General features: G+C 43.6%; 1 protein-coding gene across 4 annotated transcripts in view; it reads right to left on the bottom strand.

Annotated features, from left to right (window-relative positions):
- The window catches only part of VPS8 (VPS8, CORVET complex subunit), a 193,963-nt gene that overhangs the window by 136,541 nt on the left and 39,161 nt on the right, over positions 1-18,261 (bottom strand). For 3 of the 4 annotated variants that reach the window (XM_019503787.1, XM_019503790.1, XM_019503788.1), the window contains 12 exons: positions 16,066-16,190; positions 15,490-15,576; positions 12,916-12,983; positions 11,909-12,062; positions 11,736-11,795; positions 10,682-10,789; positions 8,640-8,720; positions 7,288-7,458; positions 6,083-6,157; positions 5,335-5,370; positions 2,994-3,084; positions 177-223 (listed from right to left, as the gene is read on the bottom strand). In XM_019503787.1, coding sequence (XP_019359332.1) covers positions 177-223; positions 2,994-3,084; positions 5,335-5,370; positions 6,083-6,157; positions 7,288-7,458; positions 8,640-8,720; positions 10,682-10,789; positions 11,736-11,795; positions 11,909-12,062; positions 12,916-12,983; positions 15,490-15,576; positions 16,066-16,190 — 1,103 coding nt within the window. The remainder of the gene's footprint in view (positions 1-176; positions 224-2,993; positions 3,085-5,334; positions 5,371-6,082; positions 6,158-7,287; positions 7,459-8,639; positions 8,721-10,681; positions 10,790-11,735; positions 11,796-11,908; positions 12,063-12,915; positions 12,984-15,489; positions 15,577-16,065; positions 16,191-18,261) is intronic. The other variant, XM_019503789.1, reaches the window with a different exon arrangement.

The raw sequence follows: 18,261 nt of genomic DNA, 5'->3' as shown, positions 1-18,261 counted from the left end.
ACCTAAAAGTTCCTGTGTTTGTTCTGCTGAAGGTGTTTCTGTAACTACAAGTTCTGGGACCCTTTATTTGTGTTGCGTGCAGCTTGTTTGGTTTGTCCAGGTTGCAGTATCAGTACGCACAAGAGTGGGATTTGGAACAGATTAAAAACAATGAACAGAAATCAAAAACAACTTACTCTGTCTGCAATGACTGCCTTTCGCTTGCCGACATCTCCAGACAACCCTAGGAAAAAAAAAACTATAAATGTCAAAATCCCCAGAATTTCTCCTCAAACTTCCAAGTGGAAATAGACTGCTTTCGACTCCTACAGCTCAGATGCTGACAAAAGACAAGAGAATCGTAACTCCAGCAATCCTTTAGCTGATTCAGTACATTGTTTTTATCCCTGTAAAACATGGAATCTACTCTACAGCTAAACAGTAACTTAGATATGATTTCCTAAATGTTTGGGAACAGGTTTTGAAAGAGTCCAGCTCTGGACACTGTGTCATTTAAGAGAGGACTGAGGCCATGGACAGATGTACTGTTGCTCTCTGCATCTCTGGAGTGCTCAAAACAGCAAGGGGTGCAGACCTCAACAGCTGAAGCAGCACTTCAAAAGTGGCCAGAATGCTTCAAAAATGCCCCTTGTATGCATCAGCAGTCCTCTAGCATCCCCAAATGCTTCACTCCATCCCAACCATGGGGGAGGAGAGGAGGAAGGTGGACAGCCAATGAGCACTCTCCTGTGCACTCATCTATCCTCATGAACTTCTGAAGGCCCATATGCATGCAGTGATTCCTGCTCTCCAGACCTCTGCATGTCTGCACAGTGACAAATTTGAAGAACTCTGGAATTTGGAGTGCTTCAAATGCATATCTGAATACCCCAAGTATTCTTTTACGATCATCCCTCCTGGCACCAAGGTGCTCCACAAATGTTTATGATGGGATGCCTCAGAATAGCCAGTTACTGTATATAAGGAACTCTGAGATTGTTGGTTGAAAATAAGTTGTATTTAACTGTACTGTAAGGAAAAAATGTTATCTATATATCTATCTATCTATCTATCTAAATAAAAACACAATTCCTTTGTGTACCAAAAATTATGTTCTGGATACAGATTAAAATCTATTAGCTTCAAGTCTTAAAATTTACCAAACTGATTCTACATTTCCTTGTGGGAGGCTGGTTTTACACCTGCGTTGGGGACTGCATAAAGAGGAGTCCACCAAAAGCTATCAGACCTTATTTGTAGGAAACTCAGGGTAAAACACCCAATTAGAGATCACTTGCACATTCAGTACAACTGACACAGGCCCACGTACCACATACCCAGTCACCAGCCAAACCCACTGCACCCAAGGAGAGGGTTTCATCATCCTGGTGTCTAGTAGATACCATACAAGGTCTGAGAGAGCATCTGCAGAAAAGCACTGAACTGCTGTGATCTGCAGCTCCCCAACCAAGCTCAACATAGGAGCTACGCTGGCTTCATACATTACCGTTTCCCATAAGGGACCATGGCCATTTTCACCACCTTGGCCCTCTCCAGTGCTTTTTCATCCAGCAGGCACCATGCACAGAAGCATCTCCTTGGAGCCTCAAGAGCCTGCCAGCAACGTCTGGAACGCTGTTTTCCAGCAAAACCAGAAAAGCATGATTTGTTTAGCCTAGCAAAAAAACAAAGGCCGAATGCAAGGAGGATTACTCTATAAACACATAGGTGATGGTGGGTAAACACCAGGAAGGAAGGATAATATTGGTATAATATCCACTTGGGCATAACTTGGTCATGAATACTGAGACTAGAAATTAGAAAAAAGTTTCTAACCATCAGAGCAGCAAAGTTCTGGAATAGTTTTCCAAATGAGGCAGAGGTAATATGAAGCTAATTCCTTTCATTATGGAGTTGAGGAGGCTCATGGAAAAGACAGTACCATGGAACAGGCAAGATCCTGGAGTTGGGAATTTAAGCTAGTGACCAGAGGCCTCAGCTGACTGATTTACTGATATCCCCAAGAGAAGGTTACAAGATAATTTGATCGATACGTGTAGCTGCTCACATATGAGGTGGCATCTGGTGGCAGGGAGCTTCTTGTCCTTGCTGATGGCACATGTCAAGTTCTGGCGGTAGAGGCTGAAACTAGAGAACTCTGTCTTGGGGTGAGATGCAACTTCCCGATGGCCACGTTAGATGGACTTGGCTTCTAAGGGTGTTTCATCCACCCACCCCTCCCTCCATACCACCACCCTCAATACACACACACAGGAGGTGTGTTAGTTCTCCTCATGGCAAATAAACTTCTCAGGTGCCTGGCTGGTGAGTTTTGCTCATGTGCTCTGGGTCAAACCAAATGCCAATCTTGAGGTCCTGGTCCCAGGTCAGACCACCAGAGACTGTTGGAGTGTTGTGTCTTCTGTGGCATGGGACATAATCCACTTCCTGGGATCTCCTGGGTGTATTTCACCTAACAAATTCCTTGCCAGTGCAAATGTTCAAAGTACCAACAGTGGCCTTGCTCTCTCCTGTTCTCATCCTGCAGCCCACTGCAGTTTGAGGCCTTTGCTCTTCTGCACTAGAAGTCCTAAGTGTGCTGTAGCACATGCAAGGGGAGACACTTCATAGCTTGTGGTCTGTGGCAAGGTGGGATGAGCATTCTTTTTGACCCTTCTGGACTTATCCATGAAACGGCTACATGTGGTCACAGGCCAGCTAGACTTGGTGCCCCAAGTGATCCCTTCCAGTCTTCTGTTTACAACTGGCCTTTTGGCAAAGTGGAGGCAAATGGAAGCCATTTACCAAGGAAACTACAAAACTACTAGGACTGCAGGAAAGCAAGCCAGGCCATAGTTACTAATATATGTACCAGTCCAACTGCATCCACACTACCAGAGCTTTCTTTCCCTTCATTTGACACAAGTCTCACTTGAATGTCTTTTTGTACAGTGACTTCATTTTGGACACAGGTAGAAAGAACTATCCAAGTGCCTTGAAATTAAAAAACTTACCTACAACAGCCTTTGCTTTACCTTCATAAAAAGACCAAGCTAGAGCCAGGGCCTCAGTAAGACAGTCTTGTTTCAGAAGGTGATCCACTCTCTGCAAACAGGAGGTACAAACAATACAGGACTTAAGAAATCCAGGAAAGAGGAGCAATCCTTTAAGATGGGAGTTTCCCAAACCAAGGGGGTTGTGCTGCCCATTCCCTACTTCTAGAAGACAAGTGACAACAGCAGGCACAGGGTTATTGGAAGTGTTATCACAAGCTAAAGCAAATAAAGTCTCAGGCCCTTTCAAGTTTAAGTGTTGTCAGGGAGCCTCTTGAAACACGCCACACCCAGCAGGGAGGCTAACTGTTAACACACATTATTTTTTGGCTTTTACACTAAAACTTAAGGAGGGTCTGAACATTTTCCTAACTTCCAGTAAAGGAAAGGCAGAAAACTGTGTCAGTCTCAAGTCAGGCAGAAAGCAGGGCAAAGTGGCACCTTAGAGATGAACTAGTGATGCCTCCCTGAATAAGGTGCCTTTCTGCCCTGTTTTCTTCCAGGTAAGGGGCTGTCAACCCAAAAATGTTGAGAAGTGCTGGTCTAGGGGTCACAAGCCAAGTTACTTGATAGGCCTCCTTCAGAGAGATTTTTAACGTTAACCATTTGAAGTGAAAGCCTGGCCCCATTCAACTCAGAAAGTGAAAGACCCTGGAGCTGTTCCACTCAAGAGCCTTGCCCAGCCTATGCCACAGCAGTCCAAAGTTCACATAGTACTAAGCTATGAATTTTCCCCCAAGAAACCCACCATTCACCATCACAACAAGAATCCATTCCCAACCACCCCTAGCGTCTTGCTCTAGTCCCTCATCTCTTCTACTATTCTTAAGGTACCACCCTGATCAACTAAGGTACAGATACCTCCTACATCACCACACCCTCTGAGGTCCTGAAGGAGCTTACATTGTTATTGGGAAACAGGAGTTAACTTTTCCTTTTATCATGCCCAAGCTCACCCTGGTCTCCTTAACCTGAAAACACGACTATGCTTTTAAATAGTTACCCTAGACTGAGGTGGAGAAGGCTTTTAAATCTCTGAATCAAAGGTACAAAAGCTGTTGGGGATGTGCAGTTCATGCAAAGGCAAAAACATCATAGGGAGGAAATTTAGACCTAACTGGATGAATGGCCACCACAAGAATGAGATGGGGCAAATGGCCTAGGAAGCAGAAAAAGGGTTCAAATCAGACCTGAAAGAGCTACTACGATACTTCTTGAAGGGATAAAATATGAATTTCCTGAGACCAGGCCTTGCAAAAAAGCTACAACAAACAGCAGAGCCACAGAAATAAAAAGAAAATGAGGAAAAAGGGAGAATGCTATGGTCAAGAACTAATCTAGATAGGGCCCAAAACAAAATGAAACTGGATGGACCAAAGTGAATGGTGCAGAACATGGTGGTGGAGCTGGGGGACTCTGCCCCAGCTCTACAGCCAGCAGAACCTAGGGGATTTTGCCTGTGCCCACGCCACGGCCAAACAGCTGGAAATTGCGTCCATGCTGCTGTTATTTCTCCACCCTCGCTTTTTGTGACAAAGTAGACTGTAACCTATGAAAGCTTGTGCATCTCTTAAAGAGTTAGTCTATGAGGTGCCACCTTTCAGCAGCTTTGCAAACCAAATGCAGAGGTAGGACAGGACTGTTCAGTGTTAGACTCTGGGGAAATGAACTCCAAGAGAGAAAGAGAGCTAATTTAAGTTAAAGGATAATGCTAGCACAAAACCAAACTGGTATAAACTCGCCAGAAACAAATTTAAGCTGGATACTAGAAGGTTTCTAAGCAGAAGAACAGAATTCTGGAACACTTTTCCAATTGGAATAGTGATGGGAAGAAGTGTAAGGAGTATTCAACTAGGAGGTATTAAGAGTGAGCTTGATAAGTCTATGAAATGGGCTGCCAGCAACAACTAGGGACTGTTGGTTCCTTCCAGTTCCATGTCCCAAACTGGTTAGTGACTCATAGCTACAGCGTACTGCATAACAATACCCTGAACCTGTACTGCCTCACTACAACTCAGCAGTGGTAGAAACATTGCAAGGCATCTTTGTGAAGAAGATGCATACAATCCCTATTCAGCAGCCATGCAAATGATAGACTGGAGCCTGAGGGCATGCTGTGCTGAAGCCTGTACTCAGAAAATAGGGGTGAGTAGCAGTTACAGATTCAGAACACTCTACCTGGAACTTGCTTAATGAATTCTATAAGCTAGAGCATTAGTTCCTCCTGTCATCAAGCTACCTCTGAACAATGCATGCAACTGATTTTAGTTCAAATATGCAAGCACCCAGTCTTTTGACTTACCTCTCTCCAGCTCCTTAATGTCATCACATGAACGGACTGAAAAGGTGGAGGGGAAAAAAATGCATAAGGAAACTTCTCACGGGTGACTAGGTAAAGGACAAAGAATGCATAGATTTGTACACCTCCACCACAGGATTCATGTTACACATCTGGGCTACAATTACACTCCACAGGCTGGAAGTACTCCCTACCAGCTGTTATACAGCTTCAGTTTCCCAGGAGTTCCCATAAGAATGGGGATTGATTTATTCTGAGTGAAGGGGGGGTGGGAAATCAAGCACATGGGGCTTTCTCTTATTGCTCTACAAATTGGAATCCAGCCTCCTTCACACTTCATCTCTGCTGGGGTGAGGGGGAAGTTGTTAACTTCAGCCTCACTTGGCATTATTTACCCATTACACATTTATTCTGAAGTAGCACCTAGTAGGGAGTTCTAGTCTTGCTACAGGCTTTCTTCCATGGTGCATCTTGGCCAAGACCAGAAAGGATTTAGGAGATAAATATATGCATCAGTGGAGTTCCTGCACAAAAAAACCTTCCCATTTAACAGCCTCAGGTGTACAGCTTCCTCAGAAATGGGAGTCTAGTGCTTGGGGCACTGGATACCCCAGTGAAGTGGGAGAGGAATCTCCCTCCTTGGCAGAGGATGAGTTCTGCTACACACCCACCTACCCACACCACTTTGAGTTCCCTGAGATGGCATGCAAGCATAGACACATTATGTTTCTGGAGGGCTACCCACATTTACCTTTGTACCAAGGTAGAAGATCTGACTGCCACAGCTGCTGATGGACTGATAGCAGGCTTTTTCCCCAACCAGTGCCTGGAAGAAAACCAAAACATCATTTCTCCTGATACAAGGCTGCTTTTGTTTCTGTTTTTGAAGGAGGTCTGTGAAAAATGGGTCTTGCTTAACCTTGGGCATGTTTAGGAACAAAGAAATTCAAAACAGGAGTCAAGAAGAGATAGCAGCTCACACCAAACCCAGTATGGAAATAAGGCTGGAGTCCAGCAACCAGACCATGCTCACAGTTGTTAAGCATGAGCTTCCCTGGGGAAGAAGTTACCCAGTACAGAGAGCCCTGTCTAGAGTCATGTGTTGGCAATGACAGTAACCCTGCTCACAGGACCCTGCAAGTACCTGGAAAGAAAAAAAAATACTATCTGAGAAATGACAATTTAGCTTTGCTCCTTCACAGCACGAGGCCCTTCTAGTCAGGTCTACTTGATTAAGCCAACCAGAGATCATTAAGAGTATAAGGCAAAACTTAAGATAGGCCCTACATCTGGACAGCACCCTTGACTGTTGTCTGCCAGTCACTACTCACTTCACTTCTCCCCCATCCACATACTAAACTGGCCCACCACTGCCCAGCATGGGATCTGGTGACATTACTGCAAAGATACAACAGCTGCTGGAAAACAGCTCCGTAGTAAGACTGGCTGAGTGCTAAGTTGTACACCTCCACTTGGCAGCGTGCCCTGAAGTACTCTACTGAGCTCTAACAATGTTCAGGGAAGTGAAGGGGGAAGAAAAAGCACCTATAGTGCCCGGTGTTTGAGGCTGATGTTATAGGAGGTGTGTGACTTTTAAAGACTCCCTTCCTTTCAATCTCAGAACTTGGAGAGAGCAGCTCTGGAAAAGGGAAAGGTGGAGACGCAGAAAGACTGTGCAGAGGCAACAACCTCCAACACATGGCCACACTGGTATCCTCTTCTCAGCAAAAGAATCCAAAGCTTGGCAGCAGAGAGGCATGTCCTACACATGGGAATTTGCAGAGGCAAGACTTGAAGGATCACCTGCTCAGGGGCAAACCAATACGAAACAAGCTTTTTTAAAGACCTTTTTAAGATGATTCCAGCCTCTCTTATTTAAAACCACATTTGAAATAGAAAATATCATTAAATCTATAAGTGAAATACTGGCAGGCTACAAGACCCATCTGTCCTTACCAGAGCCTGGCTGACATTGCCCCCTGTGGCCAGTGATTTGAAGTGGCTGCTGTTGTAGACTAGCTGAACCTCTGAAATCTCTATGGTTTCCAACTCCTCTTGCGTCTGGCGATCTATCACATGGAGCTTCTCCACGCTATCCAGAAGCACCACCGTGCGCGAATTCATCCACTGGGAAGAAATCACATGGCAAACTCCAGAAACATTTCACATGCACCCTTATCAGCATCACAGATGTCCAGAACATCCTTAGTATAAAAGCTAGAAGCAGCTGACAGCATTGTTAGACAGGATACCTGAAGTATGGCTGGGTTTTGCATCTGTAACCACTCTAGGGTGGGAGGGCAAGTTCATGTGAACATATAGGTGAAAAACAGAAGACTTCCTTGGGAGCATCCAGTTATCACAGAAACTGTCTCAAAAAGTAGTGTTCTCTTCAGCATATGCCTTTAGTTTAGAGATAAGTCTACCACAAACCTTGCTCTCTCCATACAATATTTGTTCCCAGACACCTGAAGATCCCAAACTATTTTATAAGTATAAAATTTATTCTTGACCTCTTGCAAGGGGAACAGGGGACCAAAGATGTTTATTGGCATCAGAGGAAGAGAATAACTCTGACCTGGGAACTTCAAAGCCCAATATTTTGAATTTTAGCCAGCAGACCATAACCGCAGAGTGGGAAGGCCTTTTCATTTGTTCTTAGCATGATTTTTTTTGGCAGCCTTACATCTCTAGTCTAGCAAAGACAACTTTTCATCTTGCCATTACTGTATTTTATATTATATATTTATCATTTAACAAAATAGTTTTAGAATTTTTTTGCTGTTGAGTGCATTCCTGTATGTTAGACATCAAACAGTAGGACAATGTATTAGCAAAAGACATGCATAGTATAGAAGAGTATGCTACCATCTTCTTGTGCCAACTGAACTGCTACTTGGTACTGATACCTGAGAGTTCAAACTTGGCAAGAAAGATTTAACTCCACAAGCCCTTCCAAAGACGTTTTTTTTTTATAACTTTTGTTCACCAATGGCATGAGCAGTTTAGTTGGTATGATGCTATGCACAGTGCACATATCTTTTCCTTCACCTACAGCCACTATTTAGACTGTCTAAGGTGGTGTTCTATGAAAAGCTACAGCAAAAAAATTCACCTTGGTTCATAAATTCTAGATCCAAACGACCATTTTATATACCTGAAAATAGCTTGTAACATTTGTTAGAAGCAGTTTGCAGAGTTAAATTACAAACTCCTAGAAGCTGAGGAATGCTGGCAAACACTTAACACTGGAGGCTGTTATTTCCACTGAAACAGAAGGAAAAACGTTTACCAGAATCAATACTTACAGTAAAATTGATGAGGTCGTAATGCAGATGCAGCTGCTTCTGCTTAGTAACATGTATTGCACCCGAATCATCTCTCTTTACCTAATGATGGAATTAAATAAGAAAAAAATAAAGCTCAAGCTCAGTGATTTCTCCAACCCGGTATCTTCCCTTGAGAAAGGAGCTTCCTAACACTTTTACCGAGGAAGACAAACGTATTCCAGGGGCCAGGGATCTCCTTGGACTAGGCAGAGTATGCAGTGTCAGCAATTACAGAGATGGCCATTTAGCAGCTCCACAGTTGAGGCTGCATTCTAAAACAGGCTTCGCATGAGACATTTATTCATCCCCCAAAGCAATGATCTTTCAGAGGCAAATGTTACACATGCATACGCTTGTCTTTTGACTTTTTAAATAGTCTTTTGTTCCATTTCTTTTCAGGCATTTTTAATACAAAGTGCTTGGAACACAAGCCTGCCCACAAACTATTCGCTATAGTCTGTCTTTCCCTTGGGGGCTTGACTGATCTCTTTATAAAACAAAGACACCAAGTACCTACAATTGACAGAAGAGCCACCTACTTTCAGAACCCCTCACTGTCTTAGCATGCCCCCTTGTAGTTTAATACTCCACAGTGACTCAACCCTTGTGGAAGGGACCCTTGGACAGGAGGGGCAGCTGTCCAGTGTGAAATCTGAAAAATCTCAAGCGTTAGCATTAAATTTGACTTCTATATGTTCCACCAAAGGAGGGCCGGAATCAACATGAGGCAACTGAGATGAGGGCTTTATTAGACTTGGAAAATTCAAAAGATAGCTGCAACGAACTTAAAATGGCCTTTGAAGAAAAATAAATAAAATCACTTCAGGGTGCTAACAACATACGCAGAACATTTCTGCTCACAAAAGGCTATTTTTCCAGAAAAAGTACAGTAAGGACAGTGATATGAGATGGAAAAACTTCTTCAATCATAACTCGCTAAAATATTAACATCATTACACCCCGATACATTTAAACCTTGCTGAATGCTCTTAAGCTATGCGTCTCAACAACCTTTAGAGCTTTCTACACAATATACAAATTACCTGTAGCTCAATGTTCCAAATAAGGTCAGAGCCTCAAACGTGCTTGGTGTTACATTAACGCTTAGAGTACACCTAAACAGCACAGCCAAGTAATCTAGATGGAAAACCACATTACTGCATCTGTACTATTTCTGGTACCCAAGCTAGCTCCATGATCACTGCAAAACACTGCTAGGTATTATGCAGGCTTGCCCTTAGTGGGATGTATCCCAGCCTATCAACTGAACCAGGACGACAGGCAAAAGGTGGAGGAAGGGAAGAATTATCACTCTAACCTGAAGCACAGAGGACTCAAGTCTCATGCAGAGTCTGCAGCAGCGCTGGGAAACCAACCAAGACGTACTAACAACCAATCCAATCTATTAACCGCAAAACCATCCCTCCTCTTGAAAGCAGACTAGAGGGCATTTCATGAGCGACTCGAAATGCACTGCTTCCACAGGCCCACAGAGTAAGAACTGTGCAGTGACACACAAGGCCTGGGGGTTTCCCATGGCACTTAACCATCAATTGCCTCTACACACATCTTTTGAGATCCATAGCTTAGAAAGAGCACACACAGCCCTCCATTCAGGTGCTCTCTGAAAGCCAATCCATCTCCCCTTGACTTCAACAGGAGATGGACTAGGCCTCAAGCCAGGGTACAAACTGTACAGTGAAGGAAGGTCAAAATGGATCTGGAGAGAACACACTAAAAAAAAAAAATCATCATGGTAACCATTACGTAACTTGTTTCTTCTTTTACCTGGAAGTCACAAAGCATTTGATCTACCCCTGCAGGCCTAATAGTGTCAATCTATACACGTTCATTATTTGCTCAACAGGCCAACTGTTTTTCCCATTTCAGTGGTGAGCTGACAACCTGCAAACCAGAGGACAGCACTACACACTTCCATTGACTTGGAGCAAATGGGTTGATGCTCAGGCATTCTGGAAGCAGTTCCTTGAAAGGGCAGGCAACACTTTATCCAGACTTACCAAAAGAAAATGAACCACATCTCCACGACAGAAGGCAAGTATGGGGTTTACTGAGTTCTGTACAGCAACAAAGTGCCACGCCAGCAAAGGAACGCTGGAGGGATCCATCTAGGTCAGAGAAAAAGAACAGCCTGTGTATGCTACTATGCACAGAAGGAAGTTCTATTCCATTCCATCCGTCACAGCTCATCAGCCTCACCACCCACTCTGACATCACATTAACCAGGTCAAAAGTGAGTCTTTTAGCACCAGTGGTGACTCCCCACAACTCTAGCACTTAAGAATCCATTTAGAAAGCCTGGAAGAGCAGGCTTTTGGCAGCAGAGATCGTTCCACTGCAACACTGACCACAAAAACCTGGAATTCTCATGGGCATGCATAAATTGCCAAAAAAAACAAATCTCATTAAAATGGTGATAATGGATCAATCAGAAGTTAAAATAAAGTTACGTTATATGCATGCTGCACTATATTATATGCATGCCCCCTATAGACCCAGGGTATTAATAGTCAAGTCTAAAGTTAACAGATGCAAACCCATTAAAAGTAGGATACTTCATAGTTAGAGCACTTATACACCCTTAACTCTGCCCCATAAGGACTGTACAAAAAAACCACAAGTACAGCGGTGGAGAGTTTTTGGGTCCTGAATTAGACTGAATTGACTATAGGGATATACAAGAGGGTTTGCCCCCCTGCCTTGGTGTCACTATGGGTATGATCAATCTATGCCCCATGCCATGAGAATGGCTAGCCAACAGCAGGGAGCCAACATATGCCTGCTGCTCATGCTTCCCAGAAAAGCTCAGTGCTATTATTCCTGAGGGGCAATTTAAGGCAGCCTTCACTACTCCCCCTCAGGCCTTGAGCTAGAATAAAATCAGGCCTACAATGAGCTATGGCGATGGGGATTAAGATGGAGGCTATTGCTCAAAGACCTAAAGGAGCAGCACCTCACACATTCAGATCAGCATTCCACCTACATCCACCCATTTCCCTCATGGAAGGATTTGTAACCTTAACTTGAGGAAGGAGCTGTTTGCTGGTTACTCACACGACCATATGGAAAAGTCATCCACACTTTCAGAGATGGCTTCAACCCAATGACAAGGATCTGCATCGAAAGAAAAAGTTACAAAAATACATTTAAAATCTCCATTCTGGATTACCTGTGTGTGCCATTCATTCCAGGATAGCACACAAAGCCTTGTATGAGAGACCAGTTACCTTAGTCAAGGAGGCCATTGCTAGCAGGGAGTACTGGGTAATAGGATGATCTCTCAGTTCTGTCTTCGCATGCAAAGGCTCAATACAGCAAACTTCCCCCTTGGATCCGCTGAACAGACATCGAGACTCGCAGGTTCTCACTCCCATCACTCTCCTGAAAGCAGAGCCATCAACCTGATGAGCAGCTGGCTGGCATCAGAGCACCCCACACTACACACTAAATATATCCCAGGAAAAGAAACACTGTGAGCCCTCCTTTTCATGATGCCTGGTGCAAGTTCAAGATGGTCTTTAAGGCATTCCAAACAGCACTGCAGGCAGAGACAAGGAGTCCTTGAAATTCTGCTAGCAGGAGAGTCTTGGCACCTCCTGGCTACTCATCAGATGCCACCACCATCCTTTCCCATGTACAGAGTAGCCCGTTGGGCTCTAAGCACCAATTCCTGTCTCTGCCCGCAGTGGTGGCAGTCTCCTCCACCCTGCAAAGAGGGAATTTCCAAGAACCATCTTAAAGTTTAAGCCAGCCATCCGATTTGGGGACCTGGGCTGGACAACTGTGAGCCACACTGTGGGCAGAGGGGCAAAGCAACTGCCAGGAGCCCCTAAGAAAAGGTTACTTTTCCTAGGGCTGCTGTCAGCTGTCTGCTCTAGTTCCTGCCTCGCAGACCTCACCACAGACAGTCTTCTCCCTGGTAGTGCCACAAGTGCTGCTGGGGCAGCACCAACAGGGTCCCCAGTACAGCCAGAGAGAAAGGTACTACAGCTTACTGCTGCACTACTGCTACTTGCACTCACAGTTTGAATTCAAATGCATATGCCACTGCAAATGCAAGGTCAAATGACTGATCCAGTGCAAAGTCTAGCATGAAGGAGGGGGACACTGCTGGATTGTGCTACATCAGATGGAGCCTCAAACTTGACCTTCCTGATTGAAATTATTTCCTTTCTGCTTTGGCTTTCAAGATCTCTGACTCAGCACTATCTTTTCCACAAGGCTATTCTCTTACTTAAATGACAGTTCGAAGACGGAGCCTCCACTGTCATTGCAAATCGCAAGGGTCGGGTCATCTGTGAACTGAAGAGAGAATTAGATTAAAACCGACATCAGGAAAGAGACAGGGTTGAGCTAATCAAAAAGAAACTGTAACAAAAATCGTGGAATCAGGTTTTTCTATCTATTAACTGCAGGACATCTCCTAATGAAATAAGGAACATTATTCTTTCTGTTTACATATTCATCCTGTACAACACCCGATAGATCTTCAACAAGATGACTGAACAGTTACTTGCTCTCATAAAATACCAGGGCCATAAAAAATGCTTACAAATGAAGTCAGCAGACGTTATTATGGAATAGTCATTGCTTTCTATGCAAACCATAAAACAACAAAAAACACACTGCAGTAAAGCAAATACTGTATGTCTGGAAGCATTCCCGTTTTAAAGAATGTTACTATCAAGCCTAACTCTTCATGAGTATATTCTTTCTACACAACCCCCATTCACTTGCAGAGGTCAAACCAGACTACAGCTTCATGTGACCAATTCTCAACAGAAGGCAATTTTAAAACCTGAGGGGAAAAGGCAACATGACAAAAATGACCCTGCCTTACACTACAGCAAGGGTGACTAACTTGCAACATGGGTGCCACAAGGGGCAGGGGCAGCCTCTGTGCCAGGCACATGGCAGATTGGGACAGGCAGCATGGCAGCAAATAGGGCAGGAAGCAGAAAGCAGAGCAACAGACTGGACGGAGGGAGGATGCGGAGCTAATTTGTGGCACATCTCCCAAAGAGGTTTGGCCCGTACTCAGCTATAGCATTACAAGGGCAGCCTGAGAGGGAGAACAATCATCTTCCAAGACCCCTGCACTACTTTGCTTGCATGCAGATCCATGATTTAATTCACAAGCATATCCTTCTAGTTGGGGAGATTAACTTGATCTTTCCCTTCACAGAACAGTGTCCCTCAGGACATGGGAGCAGCCACAAGAAGAGTCCTATTGGATCCTCCATCTCTGAAATGATTTAGCCTCTCATATGGCATACAGAGGGGAAAAGCCGCAAGATATAAAGCCTCAAACTTATAAGCTAAGGAAGCCCACATGACATGTCTTTCACCATGAGACAAGGAAAATAAAGCCCTACCAAGTGGTCAGAGTGAACCTGTGGACACCACCATGTCATCAGATGGGCCCAGCTTAGTTTAATTCCTGGCTATCCAGACTGTATGTTGCAGTGGCAAGACTGTAGAAAATATATAATCTAAATAGGCTGATCACTGCCCATGCTGTAAATCACTCTTGAGCATGACCTGGTTACAAGCATCGTATCCTAGTCTGAGATGCAGCATATTTTTTTCCTGAATAAAGTGGACTGTCAAATAGGTCTTCCAACACCACTATGACTCAGAGGACTCAAAGAGACTAAGTAGCACCTTTTCCTTCTACCAGGTGTCTGCTCCTCTTCCCCATGCAGCTTCCTCTATGAAGACTGAAGAGAGCAAAGGGGGAAGTGCATCTGCTTCAGCCAGTAAGAAAAAGATAATTTTCCCTTCTCTATGGTTTTTACCTTTACCCCTGGTTTTTCTTCCCACCCACACACACACTGGCTTCAAACAGGTCTAAATAAGCCACCATCTTGCTGTCTGCCCTGGGACAGGGAGGCAGTTTGGCGTGACAGAGGACCAACAGCTTCTGGTTCTTCCATGTTCTCACCTTCCCAGCTAAGACTTACCATGGGAGGAAGGAAGGGCCCCTTGTTAGCTGAAACAAGGGTTAGACAGGCAACACAGACAGAAGATAAGACTGTGAAGGTGGCCAGGATGGCTTTCCCCTTGTTTTTTTTATCGTAAGCCAAGTCAGACTGTGCAAGATGCTTGCCAAGGGCAAGGAACATGAGTGGGAGTCCTGGATTTCTTGCTGGTAAGGGGTTCATTCTCCCTGGGGCTGAAGGGCACAACAGCCCCACCTGTGCAGACTGACTCCTTGTGCAAGTTTCCTTTAGGCTCGTTCATTATCTGAGTGAGAAAGTTGCAGCAGGCCTACCTTGTTCTGATGTATGAATTCTGAACTTTGATGACTTTCAGTTAATCTTTCATCCTGACACACAGAACCCAGCAAACAGAGATAGCCCATCAGTCCACCCCCAACCACACCACAAAAAACAAACCACCCATTCATGAAGTCCTGTGTTCAGGAGTTTTAAAAATCAGGAATACCTGGTCCAATTCATTGTCAGTTTTGGCAGGAGGAAAACAACAAATAAACAAACTTCTCTCAACTGATCCTAACATCAATTTTGAGGCCACTAGTTTTTTGTTGATTTTTGGATGGAGTGGGGACAAACTTGAGCTGTAATGAAAACTCTGTTGTCCTCTTAACTCTGGTGCTGCTGTTATTTTTATAAATTTAGATTTTCAGCCTGAAAAAAAATACCAAGAGAATTAAAAAAAGCGTAACGTATACATCTGCATCCATTTAACAGACCTCTGGCTATTACCTTTTAGCTCTTACAGAGCATCAGTAGATCTCAAAGCACTGTACAAAAGGAGACGGATGATAATAGTGAAAACTTGTTACCTTGATGTGCAAAATGGCTGTTCCTGGGGGATGAGCATCTGTTATTGATCTCAGAAGTTTCCCACTAGCCAGATCCCACATAGTAATCTACAAAGAGAACACATTTCCTTCAATATGACATTTTGCTACAAAAACTGGCCAAGTTGAAACAAGATGCACTCCCTGCCACCCTGAATCATCAAAAGTCAACCAGTTTCTGCACTCCAAAGAAATCTGCAACCTGAGCAAATTTTCATTTTATAAGCCAAAATAATCCTAAATTTTGGGAACCAACTGCTTTTCTATCATCAAACCAAAACGTTCAACACTCCTAAATTGGAATCAATTTCTTAAATCAACACCATCTCAAAAACAGCAGAAGGCAGAAATGGCAAAGTACAGTTCCTTTAAACCAAAGTAGGAGAAACTTAAGGTGAGTTATTGGGTTCTCTGAAAAGAGATGTTGGGAGACAGGTGAAGCTCTCTAAGAGAGACTGTTTTCCCTCAGACTGAAATCTGAGATGCACAAAAATATTCGTTATGCATCTTAAATAGCATTGTTCCCCGATACTCTCATACCTCTGAGATCAAAATTACCTGTCCTTTTGCAAAGCCGCACAGAAGTCTCGAGCAGTCGTTATTGATACTGAGAGCTGAGATAGCCCCGTACTGGGCACCAACAGCCGTGCTGCCAAGACAAAGCCGAAGAGCCTGGTTCTGATCTATTGAGAAACAGGATTAGTAAGAAACTAGTAAGAAAATAATGGCCTGATGGCAACAATTAAGGCCTCAGTCCTGCCAGCATGTATGAGCATATTTACTATACTGTGTGCCTATAGTTAAGCCCATGAAGAAATGTTTGCAGGATCAAGGCTCAAGTCAGTAAAGAGAAGGAAACACACTTTGTATCTATAACACACTTTGTATCTATGTAACATAGGACAGACAAATTATAAAACAAAGTAGCTTCAAGGGCATGGACATAGTAGATTCAGTACTAAATGAAGATAAAAACAAAATGGTAGTGACCCACTATAAAAGCACCTATTTAATTACATTACTGGAATGATTTTACAGTAGTGCTTTGAACTTCTCACAAAAGATTCCTGTTTTGCCAACAGGCAGCATGAAAGAAAAATTTGGAAAAGAATTTAAAATTCATTCAAATGAACATGAGAAGTCAGACTTCGATAATCAGTTCCAGGGTTCCCCAACACAGATTTCTGAATCCTATCATTTTATTGGTCTTTCATGCCTTCATTTGATTGATTGTCCCACAAAATGTGCAGGGGAAAACACCTGTGCCTCCTGGACCGATGGCATCCTCCTTCCAAGCACAGATTGCTCTAAGAGGATGAACAACATTTCAAGCAGAGGCTGGCCAGAGGACACCTGACTTAAGACAGTGGCCTGGTTCACAGATGCTACATCTGAACAAGCAGAAGGATCTCTTCTGTGGAAGTAGGTGCATTTTAATTTGAAATTCATGGACACCAAACAAGAAAATAAAGAAAGTCAAGTTGGAAAAAAGATGGAACAAAACTATGTTTAGTACATAGGGTTTTTTCCCCAGTTAGAGTGTAATTCAAAACCCAGGGACTTTCCACCACTCTTCTTAATACAGTGACTTCCTTCCTTATCTAATTTCTCACACAATTGCAGAGAAATTGCATCCTCCTTAAGTATACTTGTTTTGTACATTGTAATCTTTAAATTTAAGGGTGGGAAAATCTCACTTTCTTATATATTTTTTTTTAAGTTTAAGCTTTGAAGCACTAGCTTCACTCCTAAAAACTTGTTACCTAGAAACTAAAGTTTTGTTCCTAGAAAAATAAAATGTGAAAGGAGCTTATTTTAATTACTCAAGTTTTAAAAGACACATGCCCATCAGATCTTTCCCTTCTAACAGTCATTTCTGTATGCACTGTATTATTAGCAAAGCATTTTCAACGAGTTAAGTAAATGACGTACGAGATCTTTCAGTTAGCCCTATACAAATCTAACTCTTATTAGGTAGTTCTGCATTATTAAGGACCAGTGTTGAAATTACTCAATAACAATCAATCTTTTTAAGGTAAGAAGGCACCCAATGTAGCCCTTGGACGCACACCAAAACAAACACAAGCCATAGTGGATTGTTTACGCCTAACGAAGCAGGGACCATCATCCCAGTATGCTGCTACCAGCTCCTCTGTTAACTCATATCAGAGGACTATGCTGTGGATCTAAAAATCCCAACCCCACTGATACCCGTGTTGGGGAAGGGGTGTCAGCATGGTTCCATAGTGCGGACTGTGGCCTGAGGACAAATCAGGGCTGTGCAGTGAATGATGCTGCTGTTTAGTGGAACCACACTGCTCTTGCAGAAGTTAGATAGTAGCTAGTGAACTGAGCAGGAGAACGCACAAAAAAGCCTTCTGATTGGCATCGTGGAGAACTGGATTCTACTTCTCACCCATCCTGCAGCATGCCAGACAAGTCACTTACGCCAAGATGTTCATGAGCTACCGTGTTCCTCGATTTCTGGGTGCCCATTTTGAGACACCTATGCCTGATTTGCAAAATTCTGAGCGCTCCGAAATGCAACTGAAGACAAATGTGCATGAACATCAAGTGCTCTGAAAGACCAGACCCTATTGGTTGATGTTTGACAGTGATCCCTAGGCCTCTAAACCTGGCATGTAAAAGGAGGGTGATACCACCCCCACCACCAGCTTGCAGGAGTATTATGAAAATGAAGTCAGAGAACTAAGACCCTCAATTGGAAGCACCACAGGGAAAAGAAACAGAGAA

The sequence above is a fragment of the Gavialis gangeticus genome, unplaced genomic scaffold (genome assembly GCF_001723915.1).
Source record: "Gavialis gangeticus isolate Ggan-Ray unplaced genomic scaffold, GavGan_comp1, whole genome shotgun sequence".
In the NCBI taxonomy this organism is placed as follows: Eukaryota; Metazoa; Chordata; order Crocodylia; family Gavialidae; genus Gavialis; species Gavialis gangeticus.
The sequence above is the reverse complement of the archived record's forward strand: the minus strand, read 5'-3'. Positions and strand labels throughout refer to the sequence as shown.